Source organism: Microtus pennsylvanicus, chromosome 19 (assembly GCF_037038515.1).
Source record: "Microtus pennsylvanicus isolate mMicPen1 chromosome 19, mMicPen1.hap1, whole genome shotgun sequence".
Lineage (NCBI taxonomy): Eukaryota > Metazoa > Chordata > Mammalia > Rodentia > Cricetidae > Microtus > Microtus pennsylvanicus.
This window is the reverse complement of record NC_134597.1, coordinates 16,291,796-16,308,979: the sequence shown is the minus strand read 5'-3', so window position 1 is coordinate 16,308,979 and position 17,184 is coordinate 16,291,796. Positions and strand designations below refer to the sequence as shown.

The 17,184-nt window shown below is 39.7% G+C and overlaps 1 protein-coding gene across 3 annotated transcripts in view; it reads right to left on the bottom strand.

Annotated features, from left to right (window-relative positions):
• Positions 1 to 987: 987 nt before the first annotated feature.
• Positions 988 to 17,184, bottom strand: part of Ing3 (inhibitor of growth family member 3) — a 30,203-nt gene continuing 14,006 nt past the window's right edge. The window contains exons 5-12 of one of the 3 annotated variants that reach the window (XM_075953497.1): positions 13,729 to 13,825; positions 10,965 to 11,036; positions 9,930 to 10,049; positions 9,490 to 9,647; positions 8,800 to 8,993; positions 6,755 to 6,950; positions 5,214 to 5,252; positions 988 to 3,433 (exon numbers count right to left, since the gene is read on the bottom strand). In XM_075953497.1, the coding sequence (XP_075809612.1) occupies positions 3,317 to 3,433; positions 5,214 to 5,252; positions 6,755 to 6,950; positions 8,800 to 8,993; positions 9,490 to 9,647; positions 9,930 to 10,049; positions 10,965 to 11,036; positions 13,729 to 13,825 (993 nt within the window). In that variant the 3' untranslated portion in view covers positions 988 to 3,316. Of the gene's footprint in view, positions 3,434 to 5,213; positions 5,253 to 6,754; positions 6,951 to 8,792; positions 8,994 to 9,489; positions 9,648 to 9,929; positions 10,050 to 10,964; positions 11,037 to 13,728; positions 13,826 to 17,184 lie in introns of those variants that run through there. The other 2 variants (XM_075953498.1, XM_075953499.1) reach the window with 2 other exon arrangements.

Below are 17,184 nucleotides of genomic sequence, written 5' to 3'. Positions count from 1 at the left end.
GTATCCATAATTAATAAGCCTCCATGCCATGATTTGGGGGCCGGCGGTCCTAAAAGGCCTGCTGCAAGAACCAACTCTGCAAAGTTGTTCTCTGAACCCTACGTGCGCACAAGCCATGTCCCCCTGCCACCCCGCCCCTTTAAAAAATAGGGTAAATAACTAGCTTAAATTTAACAGCTATCAATTTCCAAGCTCCAGGCTACTTTGGAGACATCCGTGCTTTTTAATTGTTACCAATGATTTTTAATCATTATTATGGTTAAGCAAGAATCGGTAAATATCCCCCCTTCTACTACAAACTATCCCTAGGTTAAGTAAAATGACCTGCTTAGATCTACTCTTTCTCAGCTCTGGATTCTGCTGGACATTGTACCTCTCTACTTCAGGTCTACGGAATGCAGATTACTGGTGCCCGAGAAGACATATGCTCTGTCTTTAGGATACAGTTCAGATGATTCATCCTTCCCGCTCCCTTTTTGCTGCAATAATCAATTCCCCTGCCTCCCAACGTTCCCGCAGTGCTTTTTATATTCATCATAGCCTTTGCCAAGATATTACAATTAGTTGTCAGCAAGCTGGCTTCCATCATTTCAACAACACACATTCCTTAATGTACATCATTCTAGGCACCTGAGTGCTTGACAGTTGAAAAGTTATACAGATAGCTCTCAGGTTTTTTCTTAAAGCCTGTTTGCTGAAAGATTGCTTTTAATGTAAACAAGAAAACGGCAGTATCCACATATCTAGGTAGCTTGTCTCTTACGATCCAAGTTTAACAAGCAACAATTTATATAAGGTTAAAGTTAATTAACTGAATGAACAAAACTATTTCTAAAGTCCAAGGGACTTACACATTATACAAACCTAACATCGTTAGAAACCTAAAATACATTGAGGGTGCTTTTAAGGAAGAAATGAGCCAAAAGTCTGGCTACCCTTTAAAGAGAATGAATGTAAGGTTATCAAACACTCAGCTTCATGTAGGCATTTAATTAAGCCATTTATTGCTTCAAATGTGTCACCATGAACATGTAAATATACACTACAGCAGTAAGGCCTCATTTTTTTTTCACCACCTATAAACTGTGAACTCACACTTGGGCCTTTTGTGCCACCCACTGTTACACAAGTTTTGTACAACAGAGATTCTGAATGTCCTTGGTGTAAGTGTTACAAAGAACATTAATCGCTGGCCGTGTTGCTTCAATGAGGTAGTTCCATGTTTGGCCATATATGTACGAAAGGACATACACATATACACAGCTATATAATTTAGTGACAGGTTCTACTCATTTCTAAATACTTAGTGTCAAATTTTAGTGTATTTCCTTATGTATAGTTGGTAAGAGAATCAATGCGTGGTCTCAAAGCTAGCTGGCATGTTTTCTCGGTGACTCAGGAGGCAGAAGTGAGAGGAGCTGGAGCCAATGAGCGCAGGCATGCCCCTGTCTTGTCAAGGGACTTTCTCTTAAGATCCAGAGATTTCCTCTAGCCAGTTGTCAGCGAGAGACTGAGTTTGGAAGAGTCACACTGGGTGCCTACAGGATGCAAGTACCTTTCATCCGAGCATCTCATGATAGCACAGGGCTGAGCTAACAGAACACAACTGTATACATGTCTTAAGGCTCATGAAATCCCCATGAAAACACGATCGTGAAACCACACCCTTGATGATACAAAATACTAAGGACCATATAAACCTGTCCTGGAGGCCAACAACAGTTACAAAGTTAGCCTGTGGCAGCTCAGCGTCACAGGATCTTAGAGCTGGACGAAGCTCCTAAAATCTACTAAAGCTCTACCCTTTAGGTAGCACTACACAGACTTAACACTGCCTTTTGATTAAGTTCTAAAAGATTCACAATGGGCTTCATTAAAACACAAAGCTTATGGACTTCATACATTTCAATAAAAAGGAAGATTGATATAATAACTGTCTGTCTGTGACAGTTCAGCAATTTTTCCACCCATCGTTGTGGACTTACGCGAACCCTCCACTATGCACAGCCGTCATCTCAATAGCACCTATGTCCGAGGACCTCGGGAGCACTCCGAGGACCGCCTACAACCAGCGTTACTTTGGTTTCACAGAGCCCAGGGTGATTAAGACTTGAATTAACTCCCACATCACCGTGTCACAGAATTAAACACAGAGCTGAAATTTTAAGGTCTCTTTAGTTATATTGGTCACACTGCTTCCAATCCAAACATCTATAGTCATTATTTTCACTTTATCTGCTGTAATTAGGTTTCTTTTCCATCCTTAGATTCAAAGCAAAGCCAGAGAAATATCTTAGAAAAATACATTTGACACTTCGAATTTACATTAAAAATGTCCTTCCCTTATTCCATTAACACAATTTCCAACCATTATTATAGAAATCATAGATTACATAGCTTCTGCATGCTAACCGCTAATCTTTTTTAGATTATGAAAATTAGAAATAAATTGCAATTAAGAAATTTTCATAATTAATTGTGTAAAGTATAAATACAAGTTATTTTTTTAAAAACTTTATTTTAACACCTAATACAATTCCAATTTAAGGATTACTCGCACAAAAAAATAAACACATTTGGTATAAAAATGTATCACTTTAACGCCCTTTCCCCCCGTGGGCCCCCGCCCCCCCCCCCCTCTTGAGCTGCACTCTATCTGGATGCAGAACATATCGACTAATGGCACGAATCAGGTTTCACCCACAGGACTTTCTGGTTATGTACCCAGGTACTCTAGAGGACACCAGCCCACTTTATCACATGAACCAATCCCTTCAGCCTGCTGAATGAGTTTCACAAAGAAACAAAGCTTATTATACAGGCATCTTAAAAACCATTATCTTAAATCCTTTTTAGAAGGACTGACTTTTTTTTTTGTTTTTTGTTTTTTCAACCATTTATATACAGTGTAACATAACAGCTCTGGAGTACAGTACATGCAGCAGAATATACCTGTTGAATACAAAATACTTTCTTAAAATCTTCATCGTTGGAATTCTTTGAAGTTTAAATTCTAGAATGCCCATTACTTTGAGAAAATGGTTGAGGAGTACAAATGTCTGCATATGTTGGCCACAGAAATAATCCAAGGCTAACTGGAATAATATTCATAGCACACCAGGAGTGCATAAATAATTTACTTACATTATTAAAATACAACTCATAAAATTCAAGTTCAAGATCTTATAGGATTGTCTATGTAAATCCTGTAAGTGGTTGCCTGGAAATGAGTTGCTTCTTCTTTCCCGTGTCTTTCTTTCTAGAGTCCCGTATAAAACGCCAAGCCGAAGCTCTTCCTCGCTCCAGGGAAGCGCCTCTATTTGTGCCGGCTGCCTCTTCTCTTCATGGCGGCCGTGCACTGTGGGCAGTACCACTTCCCCTTCGGGGCCTCTGTCAAGCCAACACACCCATAGTGGAACCACTCTATCGGACACTGGAAAGCAAAAATAAAAACCAAGTGTCGGTACTTCTAAAGAACAAACAGTAAAAATGCTCAGGAAACAGAGTACTTCGTTTAACTGAAATTAGATTTGTGCAGTCATACTTCTTGGATCCTGGCAGTGCCTTAGAGGTTACTGAGTCCAACTGATCTACCTCATGGACAATGAAATGAAAGCACAAAAATCTCTGGTAAAAAGGAGGCGCATGGTCTCTACGACCTGGGCACTACAGAGAGAACACTCACTCACTGTCATCAACTCGGGTGGCCAGGCAGAAACATCTTCCAAGGAAAAAGAAGATGAATCTTATAGGAAGAAGGAAAATACGCTAAGATGTAAAGATGCTCAGACATCAGGAAGTGGGATGAGCTGGCTGTAACTAAAGACCTCGAGAGGGGTGGCTGCGCTTCCTTCCTTTCTGCTGCTCTATTCAGAGATATGGAGAAAATCCTCTGTGAAACGTTCAGAAACTCTTCACTCCACCCACAAGAGCACAGGAGGAACCAGAGGGACCCCAGGGGACATGAACTCGCAGTCAGTATCTTCATGAGCTACTAGAAATGGAGGGGTAGCACTGCTTTGAACACCCCCATATCTCTCTCTCTCTCTCTTTCTCTCTCTCTTTCTTTCTCTCTCTCTCTCTCTCTCTTTCTCTCTCTCTCTCTCTCTCTCTCTCACACACACACACACACGACTACACAGGGAAGCTGGGGAGGCTTGTGCCCATCTAAAGTCACACTGTTGTTACTCTGTCAGGGAAGGAACCCACACAACTGTCACTGCATTAAGCCAGTCTGCTATTCCTTATATATTTCACAAATTCCACTCTTGTTAATATTTGGATTCCAAAACTGCCGGTGCCTCTCCTTGCCAGCAGTTCCAAGCTACTCCTCACAAGGAAGAGGAACAGAGGGAATTAAGGGACGAGTCAAAACCACTGCACAAAATCTGCTCAGTATTTAGTCAAACACCCATCTTTAACCAAAATTAAGTCCTTGCTGTGGTTTGAATATGAGATTCTCCTGATAAGCTCCTGTGCCTGAACAGTTGGTCCCTAAGAAGTTTCTAGAACCTTTGAGAGAGGGAGCCTTGCTAGAAATACTTCACTGGAGATGGGTTTTGAGGTTTGTTGGCTGTCTCACTTCCCACTTCCTGTGTGGGAGTGCACTTACTGATTGCCAGGCCAACCACACACACCTGCTGCCACACCTCCCTACCACGACGATGCACCGTTCTCCTCTGGAAGCATAAGTCAAAAAACCTTTTCTCCTGTAAGGGTATTCTGATGCCTTCCTTCAAACCGCCTCTCATTTTCCCACCAGAGATGGCTTGTGCCAGCATAAGTCCCCAGAGGAGAAAATGCTGAATGCCACAATAGCAAGAGGGAAATAACCCCATATTAGGTCATTATTCCCAGGCATCATCTGCCTATAAAAATGTACAGCCTTAAAGTCTCATTTCTTCAGTGTGGTAAACAGCCTGGACTCTAGCAAACACAGTCTTTAGCAGAAAGAAAGGAAAACACTTAGAACTTCCAGAAGTAACTCCTGAGAATTTAATCTGAACTGTAATACTATACCACTACCTTTAAAAATATTAAGCAGGGAGCTCATGAAAAGAGCTGTGGACATGGTCCTGCTGTGCACACGAAGATGCGCCCATCAGTCAGCATCCATGAAAACCGATTTCCAGATTGGGAGACACAGTTATAAGACAGCTACTCAGTTCTCTACAACTCTTTACATTCTAAGATAGAGAAATGTTAATACTCACATCTTGGTTATCACACCCCACCATCTCGCCGTAGGATACCTAGTTTAAAGAAAATTAGAGAAACTTATTATAACTATGTAATTAGCATCTAATCTAAACTGGGTGTTTCTGATGTCAGAGAACAGGAGACAATCACTGAATACAAGTGAACGTAGGGGACAAGGCGAGAGGGTATGTCCAGAAACCACCAGGTAAGCCACCCTGACTGGGAGTCAGGTGTGTGTCTGTCCTTGGGCTAAACTGTAAACTTTCTTTCTGGCTATCCACCACCTGATGAATTTTATGTCCTCTTGGGTCACTTCTGCATCTGAGTCTGAGTTCTGACCATCAGAGTCTGCTACTGAGATGCGGCAGACAACAGGTGTCCTCAATGACTCTCCACATAAGTTTCTGGGGGCCTCTCAAACATTATAAATGCATAAAGAATCAACAAAAATATAGCCAACTTTGCTAGAAGTTAATTTACAAAAAGATAAATGGTTTTAAAGCCAACTAAAATGACCATGGGACACAAAACTTTCAAACGAATGCATTGTATTTAAAAGAAAGTAATACTTAGTGCTGGCCTAGGCTTTAGGAAATGTTATAAATATCAATTTTAGGTAGTAGAAATATATATATGTATGTATCTTGGTAGACTGTACCAAAAACTTAGAACATCATTGTATTTGATTGAATTAATATAAAGCTAGTATAAAAGCAATTACAATAAAATGATGTTTATAATATTTGTGATTTAAAGGAAATGAGAACTATAATAAAATCTACAGCTAGGGTTGGACTAAATAAATTATGGTGCAAAGCAGGAGAGCTAGTTTTGAAATTTTTTAAAAAGAACCTTGTTTCAGTGAGCAAAAGATCGTTTTATCATAGATATACAAGCATACCACATCCATATACAGTATGTGCACATAACTGTTATGGAATGAATGTTTGTATTCATTAAAATTCCTATTTTGAAGACATAACCCCCTATAACTAAAGACTGGGCCTGTAAGGTGTGGCTATGGTTAAATAAAGTCAGAATCTGGTGGTTCCAGTGGCTATATGAGGAGAAACAGTGAGGCTGGTACGAGCTTGCCTATCTGCACGACATGTGTCCCTGTCTCTGATCCATGAATACTCCGAAAAAGACAACTGGCTTCAAATTAAAAGAGTGGTCCCTTACCAGAAACCCAGTAACAAGCACCATATTCTTGGATTTCCCAGTCTCCAAAACCATCATAAGATGAATTTCGGCTGGGTAAACCACTTGGCCAATAGCATATTACATTAGCCAACAGACATTCAAGGTACTTACTGGTGTGACATCAAAGTGTCTCACCTTAGGCTGTATTAGAAGGCTGACATTCTGTGTGACTCACATGTTTCTTTATATTTTTGGTATTTACAGCAAACATGCTACTTTTATAATAGGAAAATTATGCAAATAAAGTCACTCTTGATTTTAGCTGGAATAAAAATGTGGTGAAAAATGAAACAGTTATCTTCCTCCCTGTTTATTCAGACTGCATTTTTATAGACAGGCTCCGGGCTTTTACCTGATTACAGATGCAATATCGAGGTTCATTTGGGTCATACGTCCAGTCAACCTGACTGTTGGAATCAGACTCGGGCACTACTGTTGTTTGCTGGGAGACTTCTTGGACTACAGTTGAAGATGATGAACATAAAGATAAGGAAGAGGAGGAGGAGGAAGAGGAGGAGGACTGCTGGCTTGAAGACTTGGTGTTGTTTCTGGAAAAAAAATTAGAGAAAGATCAGTTTTATTTGCTCATTACAAAAGGTCCCCTAGGAGTGACTCCTAGTAACTGACATGAAAGGAAAGGATGCATCAATGCCCGATGTTAAAGAATCTCATTCAGAAGCAATTTCCCAGAGCAAAGGAAGCAACATTGTTTTCAATAGTTATTTACAAGTTTTGATTTCTAGAGAATAAAAGTATTGAGAAGAAACTTCTTTTAAAAAATCTATTTAGAATAAATAAAAGAAAATTCTTTTAAAATGTTTTCAACTTGTAAAAATAATTTCTAAATTAGTTACTATCTACTATTGACTTAAAACTTCTGGTAGTATTTAAAAATAATAGCTATACTATCTCACATTGTAGTTTTACAGTCAACCAAACAATTCTCATTAAAACCTTAAACACAAATATACAAAGTAGGTGATGAAATCCTTCTAACATCAGGGGCATGTGCTCTATGCCTACCAAGTATAGAACATGGAGCTAAGAGTGTCAAAATTCATAAACTGTTTACCACCAACTCTATTCTGGAGTTCTAAATCACAGTAACTTATTATAAGGAGTTCAATTAAATTTGGGCAATTGTATCAATTTTTAAGAGATGTAATATTTCTGTGGATATTTTACATTGATCATTCTTTCAGGAATTTTGTAGAGAAGTAATACATTTAAAAATAAAATTAAAATATAATTATTAGATAATTTTTTCTTTTTTATTTATCCTTCTCTCTTATTATTACATCCCTACTAAAGTCCCCCCCCCCAGTCCTTCTAGCTTCTAGCTCCTCCCCTTCCCACACTCCTTTCCTCCAGATCCACCCTCCCTCTATTTCCTTTCAGAAAAGGGCAGGCCTTCTAGGGGTATCAACCAAACACGGCATCAAGCTGCAATAAGACTAGGGACATCCTCTCATATTAAGGCTGGACAAGGCAGCCCAGTAGGAGGAAAAGGGTCTCCAAAGCAGGCAAAAGAGCCAGAAACAGCCTTGGTTCCCACTGAACACTAAGCTACACTGCAATAACATATATACAGAGGACCTTGATCAGACCTACGACTCCCCTGACTGTAGTAGTAGGTTTGTGAGTCTCTATGGGCCCTGGTTAGTTGATTCTGTGGCTGTTTTCTAGTGAGATAATTAAATCTTTTGGCCTAGCACTTGTACCTTTTTATCTTCAGACAACAGGGACAGGGTTCCTGCTGTAGCCCTGGCTGGCCAGAGCTCTCTATGTAGACTAGGCTGGCCTTGAATTTGAGGTAATTCTCCTGCCTCTGCCTTCCAAGTGCTAGGCTTACAGATGGGTGCCATCACGCCTGGCTTGAATTTTCAATATGTACAGACACCTGATGTTTACATTCTCTTGGATGGCACATGGTAAGTTTTCCTTTCCACAGTTCACACAGTCACCCTCAGCCTCTCCCATACCAAATCTAGGGATATTTTCATATAATCAGTTTTGGGGACATAAGCAAAAATTCAGATATTTTACTATTAATCAAAACAAAAAAATCTTATGTAAAACCTTCCTGGAATACAATTTGCACTTTATATTAATCAACAATGAAACACCTAAGTTAAAAATGGTAACAGTACCATAAAATGATCTATCTTAAAGAACAAAAGAAAGCGAAGTCACTTACATACAAACTGAGGAAAATTACAAATGACCCTAACACTTGCAAGACTTCCAGCCTTCTAGGTAAGGCAGCACAAACGCTGTCTGCATGCCCCCGCGGTCAGCTTGGGCCACTGCAACCCGCTTTAGCTAATTCCTAGCAGCCCAGCGGAGGCTCCATAGAAGCGGTACTGAGCAAAGGCACATTTCCACCACAGAACTTACTTGCTCTTTCGGCCACTTCGTGAGTCAGCTGCTGAGGAACTGGCGTTCTGTGTTAGGGTTGTCATGAGCGCCGACGAGGAGGAATAGCCAGCTGTTTCTCTGGGCATTGAAAATTCCTTTCCCAGCTGAAAGTCGTTATTCTTAAACGCCTCGTAACTGGCTTTTAAACTCGATGTCCTTCGTCCTTCTTTCATCTTAAGTAGACAGGCATTGACAGCATCAATATATGTAAATATAAATTTTCTCTTTTAAGAGCGACAAGTTATGGTTATTTAAGTCATTTCATGTAAAGATTCACAATAATTTTCATGCTCAATTGAGAAAAACTATGGGAAATGGAACTTCTTAACTTGCACTGTGTGCAAACTACAGAAATGCGCAAACTGCAACCACCACAAATCCAGCAGAAAGGCCGACTGTGCAGAAAGAACAGAACTGTCCTCACAAGGAGAGCAAGGCTACTTGGGCGCTGACTGGGGGAGGTCGGCGTGCCACGTGCATGATGCACCACTCCCGCCCAGCAGCCCTTCTGCGTTATCACTAAAACACCACCTAGCCTAAGAGCCCAACGGTACTGAAACCACACAATGTCGTGTCTCACACCCGTCTCTTCACGCCTAGTGGCTCCTTGGGGTTTGCCATTGACAGGAACAAAATATAACACTTGCTTCTAAACCTTTGCCTTTTTACCTGTGCTGTTGCTTGCACTGCTTGAGCTGCTGCCATGGTGATTGCCCCTGCACCAGTCCCTGAAGACAATGAGCCAATATTGTAAGATGCCAGGGGTTGGGACGAATTCACATTGTAAGCGTTGTTGGAGGACGCTGTGGAATTATTATTTCGACAACCTGCAAAGAAGGAAAGAAATAAAGACAGTTGCAGAGAACATAATGTTACTGAGTTCAGAATGTATTCTTTCCCAGCATATATAATCATTAAATTTAAATTCTTTAGGTACTTTAGGGATTGAACCAACTGATAAATGGAAACCGATTGTTCTTTTCTATTCTCCACACGTAGACATGAACCAGGTTAACACATGTGGAATTATAACCGTGAGTGTTTTTCTATCCCGTTACTCCAACACAAACAAAATAAGCAAATTATCATATTCAAGAAAACAAGCTTACTCAGTGTGTTCTCCTTAGAAGCATCAGAGGTAAGGGTGGACAAAAGAGCTTCAGATTTGAATTTCTTTTCAGGGATATGATCTGTTGCTGTATGATGAGAAGTTGGATTATATTTTCTTTCTGAATAAAAGGAAAGAATTCACACAATTTTAAACTTTAGAGGACTACAGACAGGACATAATAATACTTGTACCTTTTTATAAACCAGCACAGTTATGATCTAGGTTCTCCAGGAAACAGGCCATTAAGCTCACCAAGGAGGGACAAGCAAACAGCCTATGCCGTGGGTTTCACTGAGAGAGTAGATATGTCAAGCATTTTAAAAACCTTAGGACCAAAATACGATGCACTATGGTTTCACATATACCATGAGAGAAAGCTCATTTTAATATATATATATGTATATATATATATGTATATTGGTTTTTCGAGACAGGGTTTCTCTGTAGTTTTGGTGCCTGTCCTGGAACTAGCTCTTGTAGACCAGGCTGGCCTCTAACTCCCAGAGATCCGCCTGCCTCTGCCTCCAGAGTGCTGGGATTAAAGGCGTGCGCCACCACCACCCAGCTTCATTTTAATATATTGACTATCATTTAAAATAACTTTCAATTTACCACTTTTTCCTCTTGTCAAAAAAAATGCAGCAAGGCCATCAACTAGCCAAGCACCAAACGATTCCTTTACGCACATGCTATATGTAAGCAAGCCCTGAGAGTCACAGCTGACAGAGACATAGTGATATGAAGAAATACAGTTCAGGTCAGCCATGATACTCCCTAGAATTGTAGGAAGCCGATAGATGCTGCTGGTATTTCTATATATTCTGCCTCTATGTTTATAGAAGAGACTGACTGTTTTCAGATTAGATACTCTTTGCTTAAATGAAAAAGTCTAAAATCAACTGTGATAAAATCCTATTTTTTAAAAAAGAAAATGGGAGCATATTTCTCAATTGGTTATTAGTATATGGAGCTAATAAAAGAGAACATATAGGTGACATTAATGAGTTTTAAAATGTACTCAAATCAAACTCACTTTCCACAGGAGTATGTGAATGGGCATGGTGATTGTTCACTGGCTGAGAAGGAGTATCTAATTCCAAAGATCCTAGAGAGAGAGGCACAGAGACAAACCAGGATTAGATGTTACCATAGAACTTTACACACTAACCAACCATAAGCAATATGTCCCCTCACAGATGACTGCCAAACTCTGGTGCATAGGGTATCATCTTAGCTAGACACGTAGAGGATCACAACCCTCTCTAAGCAGTAAGACTCATGTATCAGAACTCACATGAAGTATACAACAGCTCAAGGCATGCTAATGTCTAACTTGATGCTAGGTACCACATGAACAGGAAAAGGGGCATTACAGCTCTATGACAGTGAGATCTAAAATCTTCTCTAGTAACAGACTTGAAGACCTTTCAGTGGGTAATCCTGAAGGTCAGGTATGCAGATATTATCTAGTTACAGACTTGAAGACCTTTCAATAGGTAATCCTGAAGGTCTAGGTATGCGGATATTATCTAGTTACAGACTTGAAGACCTTTCAGTGGGTAATCCTGAAGGTCTAGGTATGCGGATATTATCTAGTAACAGACTTGAAGACCTTTCAGTGGGTAATCCTGAAGGTCTAGGTATGCGGATATTATCTAGTAACAGACTTGAAGACCTTTCAATAGGTAATCCAAGGTCTAGGTATGCGGATATTATCTAGTTACAGACTTGAAGACCTTTCAGTGGGTAATCCTGAAGGTCAGGTATGCAGATATTATCTAGTTACAGACTTGAAGACCTTTCAATAGGTAATCCTGAAGGTCTAGGTATGCGGATATTATCTAGTTACAGACTTGAAGACCTTTCAGTGGGTAATCCTGAAGGTCTAGGTATGCGGATATTATCTAGTAACAGACTTGAAGACCTTTCAGTGGGTAATCCTGAAGGTCTAGGTATGCGGATATTATCTAGTAACAGACTTGAAGACCTTTCAATAGGTAATCCAAGGTCTAGGTATGCGGATATTATCTAGTTACAGACTTGAAGACCTTTCAATAGGTAATCCAAGGTCTAGGTAGGCGGATATTATCTAGTTACAGACTTGAAGACCTTTCAGTGGGTAATCCTGAAGGTCTAGGTATGAGGTTATTATCTAGTTACAGATTTGAAGACCTTTCAGTGGGTAATCCTGAAGGTCTAAGTATGCGGAGAGGATGACATACAAAGAAAATTCTTTCAATCATGAACATGAATGTGATAATGACAACTCCAGAAAATAACTTAGCACTTTGCTTGCAAAAAGCAAAGGGTGTAACTCCTCATACCAAACTTTAAAATATTTCTAAAGAAATTCTCGGAGTTTATCCCTTGAGATAAAATCATGTCAGGGGGCAGGATAGAGCAGTTTTTGTAATGTGATCTGAGTTCCATTTCATGTATCTGTGTCCTTGGCGTGGATATTATATTAACCTTCCTGAAGCAGTGAGAAGGCAGGCTTGGGGTATTGTTACAGCTACCACCAGCATTTCCAAAAGAAAGAAAACCTCCAAAGTTATATAATATTCCATCTTGTTCCCCAATTTCTATTATCCTCAGATAGGTTTCCTCTGGAATGAAGATATTGCTAATAGAGAGGATAATTGTGTGAATGTTGATCTACTTTTCAATTTAAAGGTACAATTTTCCTGGCTTCTTCAGATGAACCTCACAAATCTGGTAAACATGGAGCTTGGGAACACTGCCCTCATGACACCCACTATCCGGCAGTAGACACAGGAACAGGTTCCACCTGGTAAGTGCACCAATGCCCATGGTCTGCTGGAACACTGTAACTGAATTCTCATAGAAGTCACCCAACAGTGACTACGTACCTCTTTTGGCCCCACTGCCAAGCTATCTGCTTTTATTTCACCTAGTTAGATTGGAAGAGATTCTAAATCAGTTAAAAGTAGAGATCTTGATCTTTTTCACATTTTGAGAAAATCTCCAGAGTTAAGCCCAGGAAGTATTTGGTACTAAGTTAGTGCACATCAAGTTGAATCTTGCAATAAATAAATAAATAAACAAACAAGCATGGCTTTCTCTGAGAAGGAGGTTTGGGAAACAAAAGAACAAATGTTATGGAACCAGTGGATATCTCAGTATACACAGGTGAGGCAAAGCCTCAAGATGTTTCTAAAAAGGAAAAACCCAATCTTTCTAAAACCTAAGCACATAAAAACAGACTTAGTTCATTTCTCACTCTTGGTACTTGCATTTCTTTGCCACTTCCTTCTTACCACTGATCAGATTAGCATATGCAGATATTAAAAATGGAAGGAGTGTCAAATATGGAGCCATATACTAATAATCACAGTACCCTAGAACCTGAGGCTGCAGGGTTTTATAATAGCAAGATCCCATCTCAAAGTGAAACAGAATGAAAAGCCTTTGCATGTTATTTTCATAAAGAGGGAGTGGGGTGATATACTGTATTATCTCTCACTGAGTGTCACAAAGAGGGAGTGGGATGATATACTGTATTATCTCTCAGTGACTGTCACAAAGAGGGAGTGGGCTGATATACTGTATTATGTCTCTCAGTGACTGTCACAAAGAGGGAGTGGGCTGATATACTGTATTATCTCTCACTGTTTATGACTCAAAGACTTCAATGCTAGACTTCAGGTTCTGAGACCCGGTGCCACCATCCGCCAAAGGGCATGCATAATTTGAAAGATTTCTGTGAGAAAATGTCTCCTTGGTGACTGACACAGGTAATTCTCTAAGGTAGATGGAAAACCATAAATTGTACTTACGCCTCTCTAATATTTCCGTTATCCCAGCATTATCAGCTTCAAGCTCCATTTTAAACTTTGCCAGTTCCTGATCCAGCTTTCTCAAGTGGCGGTCTACCTGTTTCAAAGAAGATAAAAGATAGAACCAAAATCTAGGACCCTGTTAGACTATAGTTTAAGAAACTTAAATCGTTGTTTCTTTTAGGGAATCTGCTTCATAGATTTAAGCAAGTCAATCAAATTACACATTAGGATGAATTGAAATGAACGAAATTTATGCCCTGGCAATGCTAAAGCAGGCGTGGCAGCCCGAATATGTTGGTTCTGTTGAACTTGTCTGTATTGGGTTTCACGGTCTAAGTTGATGAGGACGACTGACCAGGTCTCTTCCTCAAGGGGGCGCCAGATCTCACTACAGATGGTTGTGAGCCACCATGTGGTTGCTGGGAATTGAACTCAGGACCTTTTGAAGAGCAGGCAGTTCTCTTATTGACTGAGCCATCTCTCCAGCCCAGGCTAACACTCTCCCAAATCTTATGTTGAAGAAACCAGAGCCTCAAATATGTTAGCAAATGTTATATGACCAATTTTCATAGTGGGGCTGTGACAAGCCAAGCCAGTGCCAGTCTGGGGGCTGGAAGAGCAGCGACATTTCAAACTGGGCCTAAACTCTACCCTGGAGCCGTGCCACGGTGCCATGCAGACTGCCTTTAGACCAACCGAGGGACAAATGCAGTCAGGGCTACACAGCAGGAAATGAACCGTTATCACTGCAAACATTTCTGTAAAGGCTCAAACGAAAGGGAACTTTAGCTAAAAAAAAAAAAAAATCTTCATTTCTGAAAAAGCTTGATTAAAATGGTTTTATTTCTAATACTACTACTGCCTTAGTTATGATGGCAAATTTTTATTTTATGATTTTCTTATAGATCCTTTCAATAACTTAGGAAAATTATGATAGTTTTAATAGTAATGTCCTAATACATTTGTAAGATTAATGTCAAATATTTTCCAATATTCTTCCAAACTTACTATTTTAAAAAGAATAAACAATCCATCAAATTATTTGACATATATCTTTATTACAACACTGACAAGATCTTTTTTCAAAATCTATCCTCACTGGATCACTGTTAGGACTCGGACAGCAGAGGATGGAGAACTGGCCCTCTGGTTAGAAACACTTATGCTCTAGCAGAACCTGAGGTTACGAACCCACCAAGGTCAGGTGCCTAGCGTCCATTTTTGGTGACTCACAATCACTTGTAGCTCCAGTTGCAAGGGATCCAAAGCTCTGTTTTGCCTCCATGGCACTGTGCTCATGTGCACAAACCCATATAATCGATAATCACAAACAAGCATAATTAAAGAACAAAGTCTCAAAGTAAAACAAATGCTGGGCATGAACGCCTTTAATTGGGGAGTAGAGGCAGGGGATCTCTGTGAGTTCCAGGCCAGCATGGTCCACATCGTGAGTTCCAGGGCAGTCAGTGCTATATAGTAAAATCTTCTGCTCTCTTCTCCATCTGTCCCCAAACAACAACAAACCCAACCCAACCCAATCAAACCAAACAAACCAGAATGGCTTTCTTACAAACACCACAGTGCACTACAACACAAAATGAAGAAAAAAATTTTCAGTCATTCAATTAAGTACTTTGTTTCTAACATGGGGAGGAAGAGGAAAACACCAGCAAAACACAAGATGCAGTGTGCCCAGGGACACTGTGCTCTGTGCTGTAGATGTCCTCTCAGTTACTTTTCTGTCGCTTTGATAAAATGCTGTGACCAAAAGCAACTTGGGGGGAAAGAGTTTATTTGAATTTACAACTTGTAGTCCCTTATCTCAGAAGTCAGGACAGAAACTCAAGGCAGGAACCTGGAGGCAGGAACTCATGCAGAAGCCTTGGAGGTGCTGTTTACTAGCTTGCTCCTCAGGACCACCTGCCCAGGGATGGCATCACCCACAGTGAGCTGGGCCCTCCCCTTTCCATCAATCAAGAAATGTGCCATAGTCTTGTTGTAGTGGTTTGAATAAGAATGTGCCCCCCACCCCACCCCCACAATGGCTCAGGTATTTGAATGCTTAGTCACCAGGGAGTAGAACTGTTAGAAAGATTAGAAGGATTAGGAAGTGTGGCACTGGGTGAGGGGTGGGGGGAAGGAGCACTTTACAGTTTCAAATCCCATGTCAGGCCCAGATGGATCTCGATCTCTCTCTCTGTCTCTGCTTACTGATCAGGATTCAGGATGTAGCTCTCAGCTTCTGCTCCTGTGGCCTGCCTGCATGCTGCCACGCTCATTGCCATGATGGTAATAGAACTAAACTTCTGAAACTGTAAGCAGATCCCAATTAAATGCTTTCTATTTTAATAGTTGCCTCATTCCTGGTGTCTTTTCACAATAATAGAGACCCCTGCCGATAAGACAATTGAGCTTCCCTCTTCCAAAATGATTCTAGTTTGTGTCAAGGTGACATTAAAAATATCCAAGACTGATGTTGTCACCCTAAATTTTAAGACATTACTCTTACCAATTTTATAAGAAAAATCCATGGCTCAGATGGGTTTAGTAACATGCCCAAAGTTATACAGCTTTTGTATTACAGGCATAAGATTTAAATTTTACCTATATAAAATATATTATGCTTTATCATTTGTATCTAATGACTTCTGAAACTGTGTACAGGAACCAATTGTTCCTTTTCTTTTTAAACTCAGAGACACATAATTCAAATAGCAAAACTAGTAATACTGTACTATTATTTAAATTTGGCATATTAGCAATAACCTTCAACATATTACTTTATAATTTTTAAATCATTTAAAGTTGAATTATCACTTAATATTTACATGAAAATTACTCTTCAGAGTTTGGCAGAGGTCATAAGGCACAATTATTTAAGCCTTCTGGTGTCACATGTTGGGGATATTTTTACTCCTATTCATAAGACACAGGTAACTTGAGCATCCTCTAATGGAATCTTCCTTTCAACAAAAGAATGACCACGGATCTCCATTATTCAGCAATTAGCGTCTCTTTTACTGTCAAAATTTAATCTCAGGGGGAACTCAAACTAATGAAATATTTTTATTCCAAAATACTTAATACAATGAAAACCTTCCATCAATTTATCTAAAATTAAGTCAGCAATAAACAATGTGCTTCTCTAATATATTATTGGTTAAATTTGGAAAACATGTGAAAACTGTGAAAAAATTCCTGCGTTCATAGAAATTAGCATTTAGCCAATATATGAAAATTTATAATGTTTTAACATAACAAAGACCTAAATAAGACACAGTATAAATGTATCAAATAAGCATCAGTTTAATAGGAGTGGTTACGTAGTATAAGAATAAAAGATGCAGCAATGTGATACTGGGCTGTGGTAGACACAAAGGTATGAATGATTCAGTGAAGAGCACACTGAACTTAAATAAGGAGAACTGAAGAATCACACAACATGTATGGAGA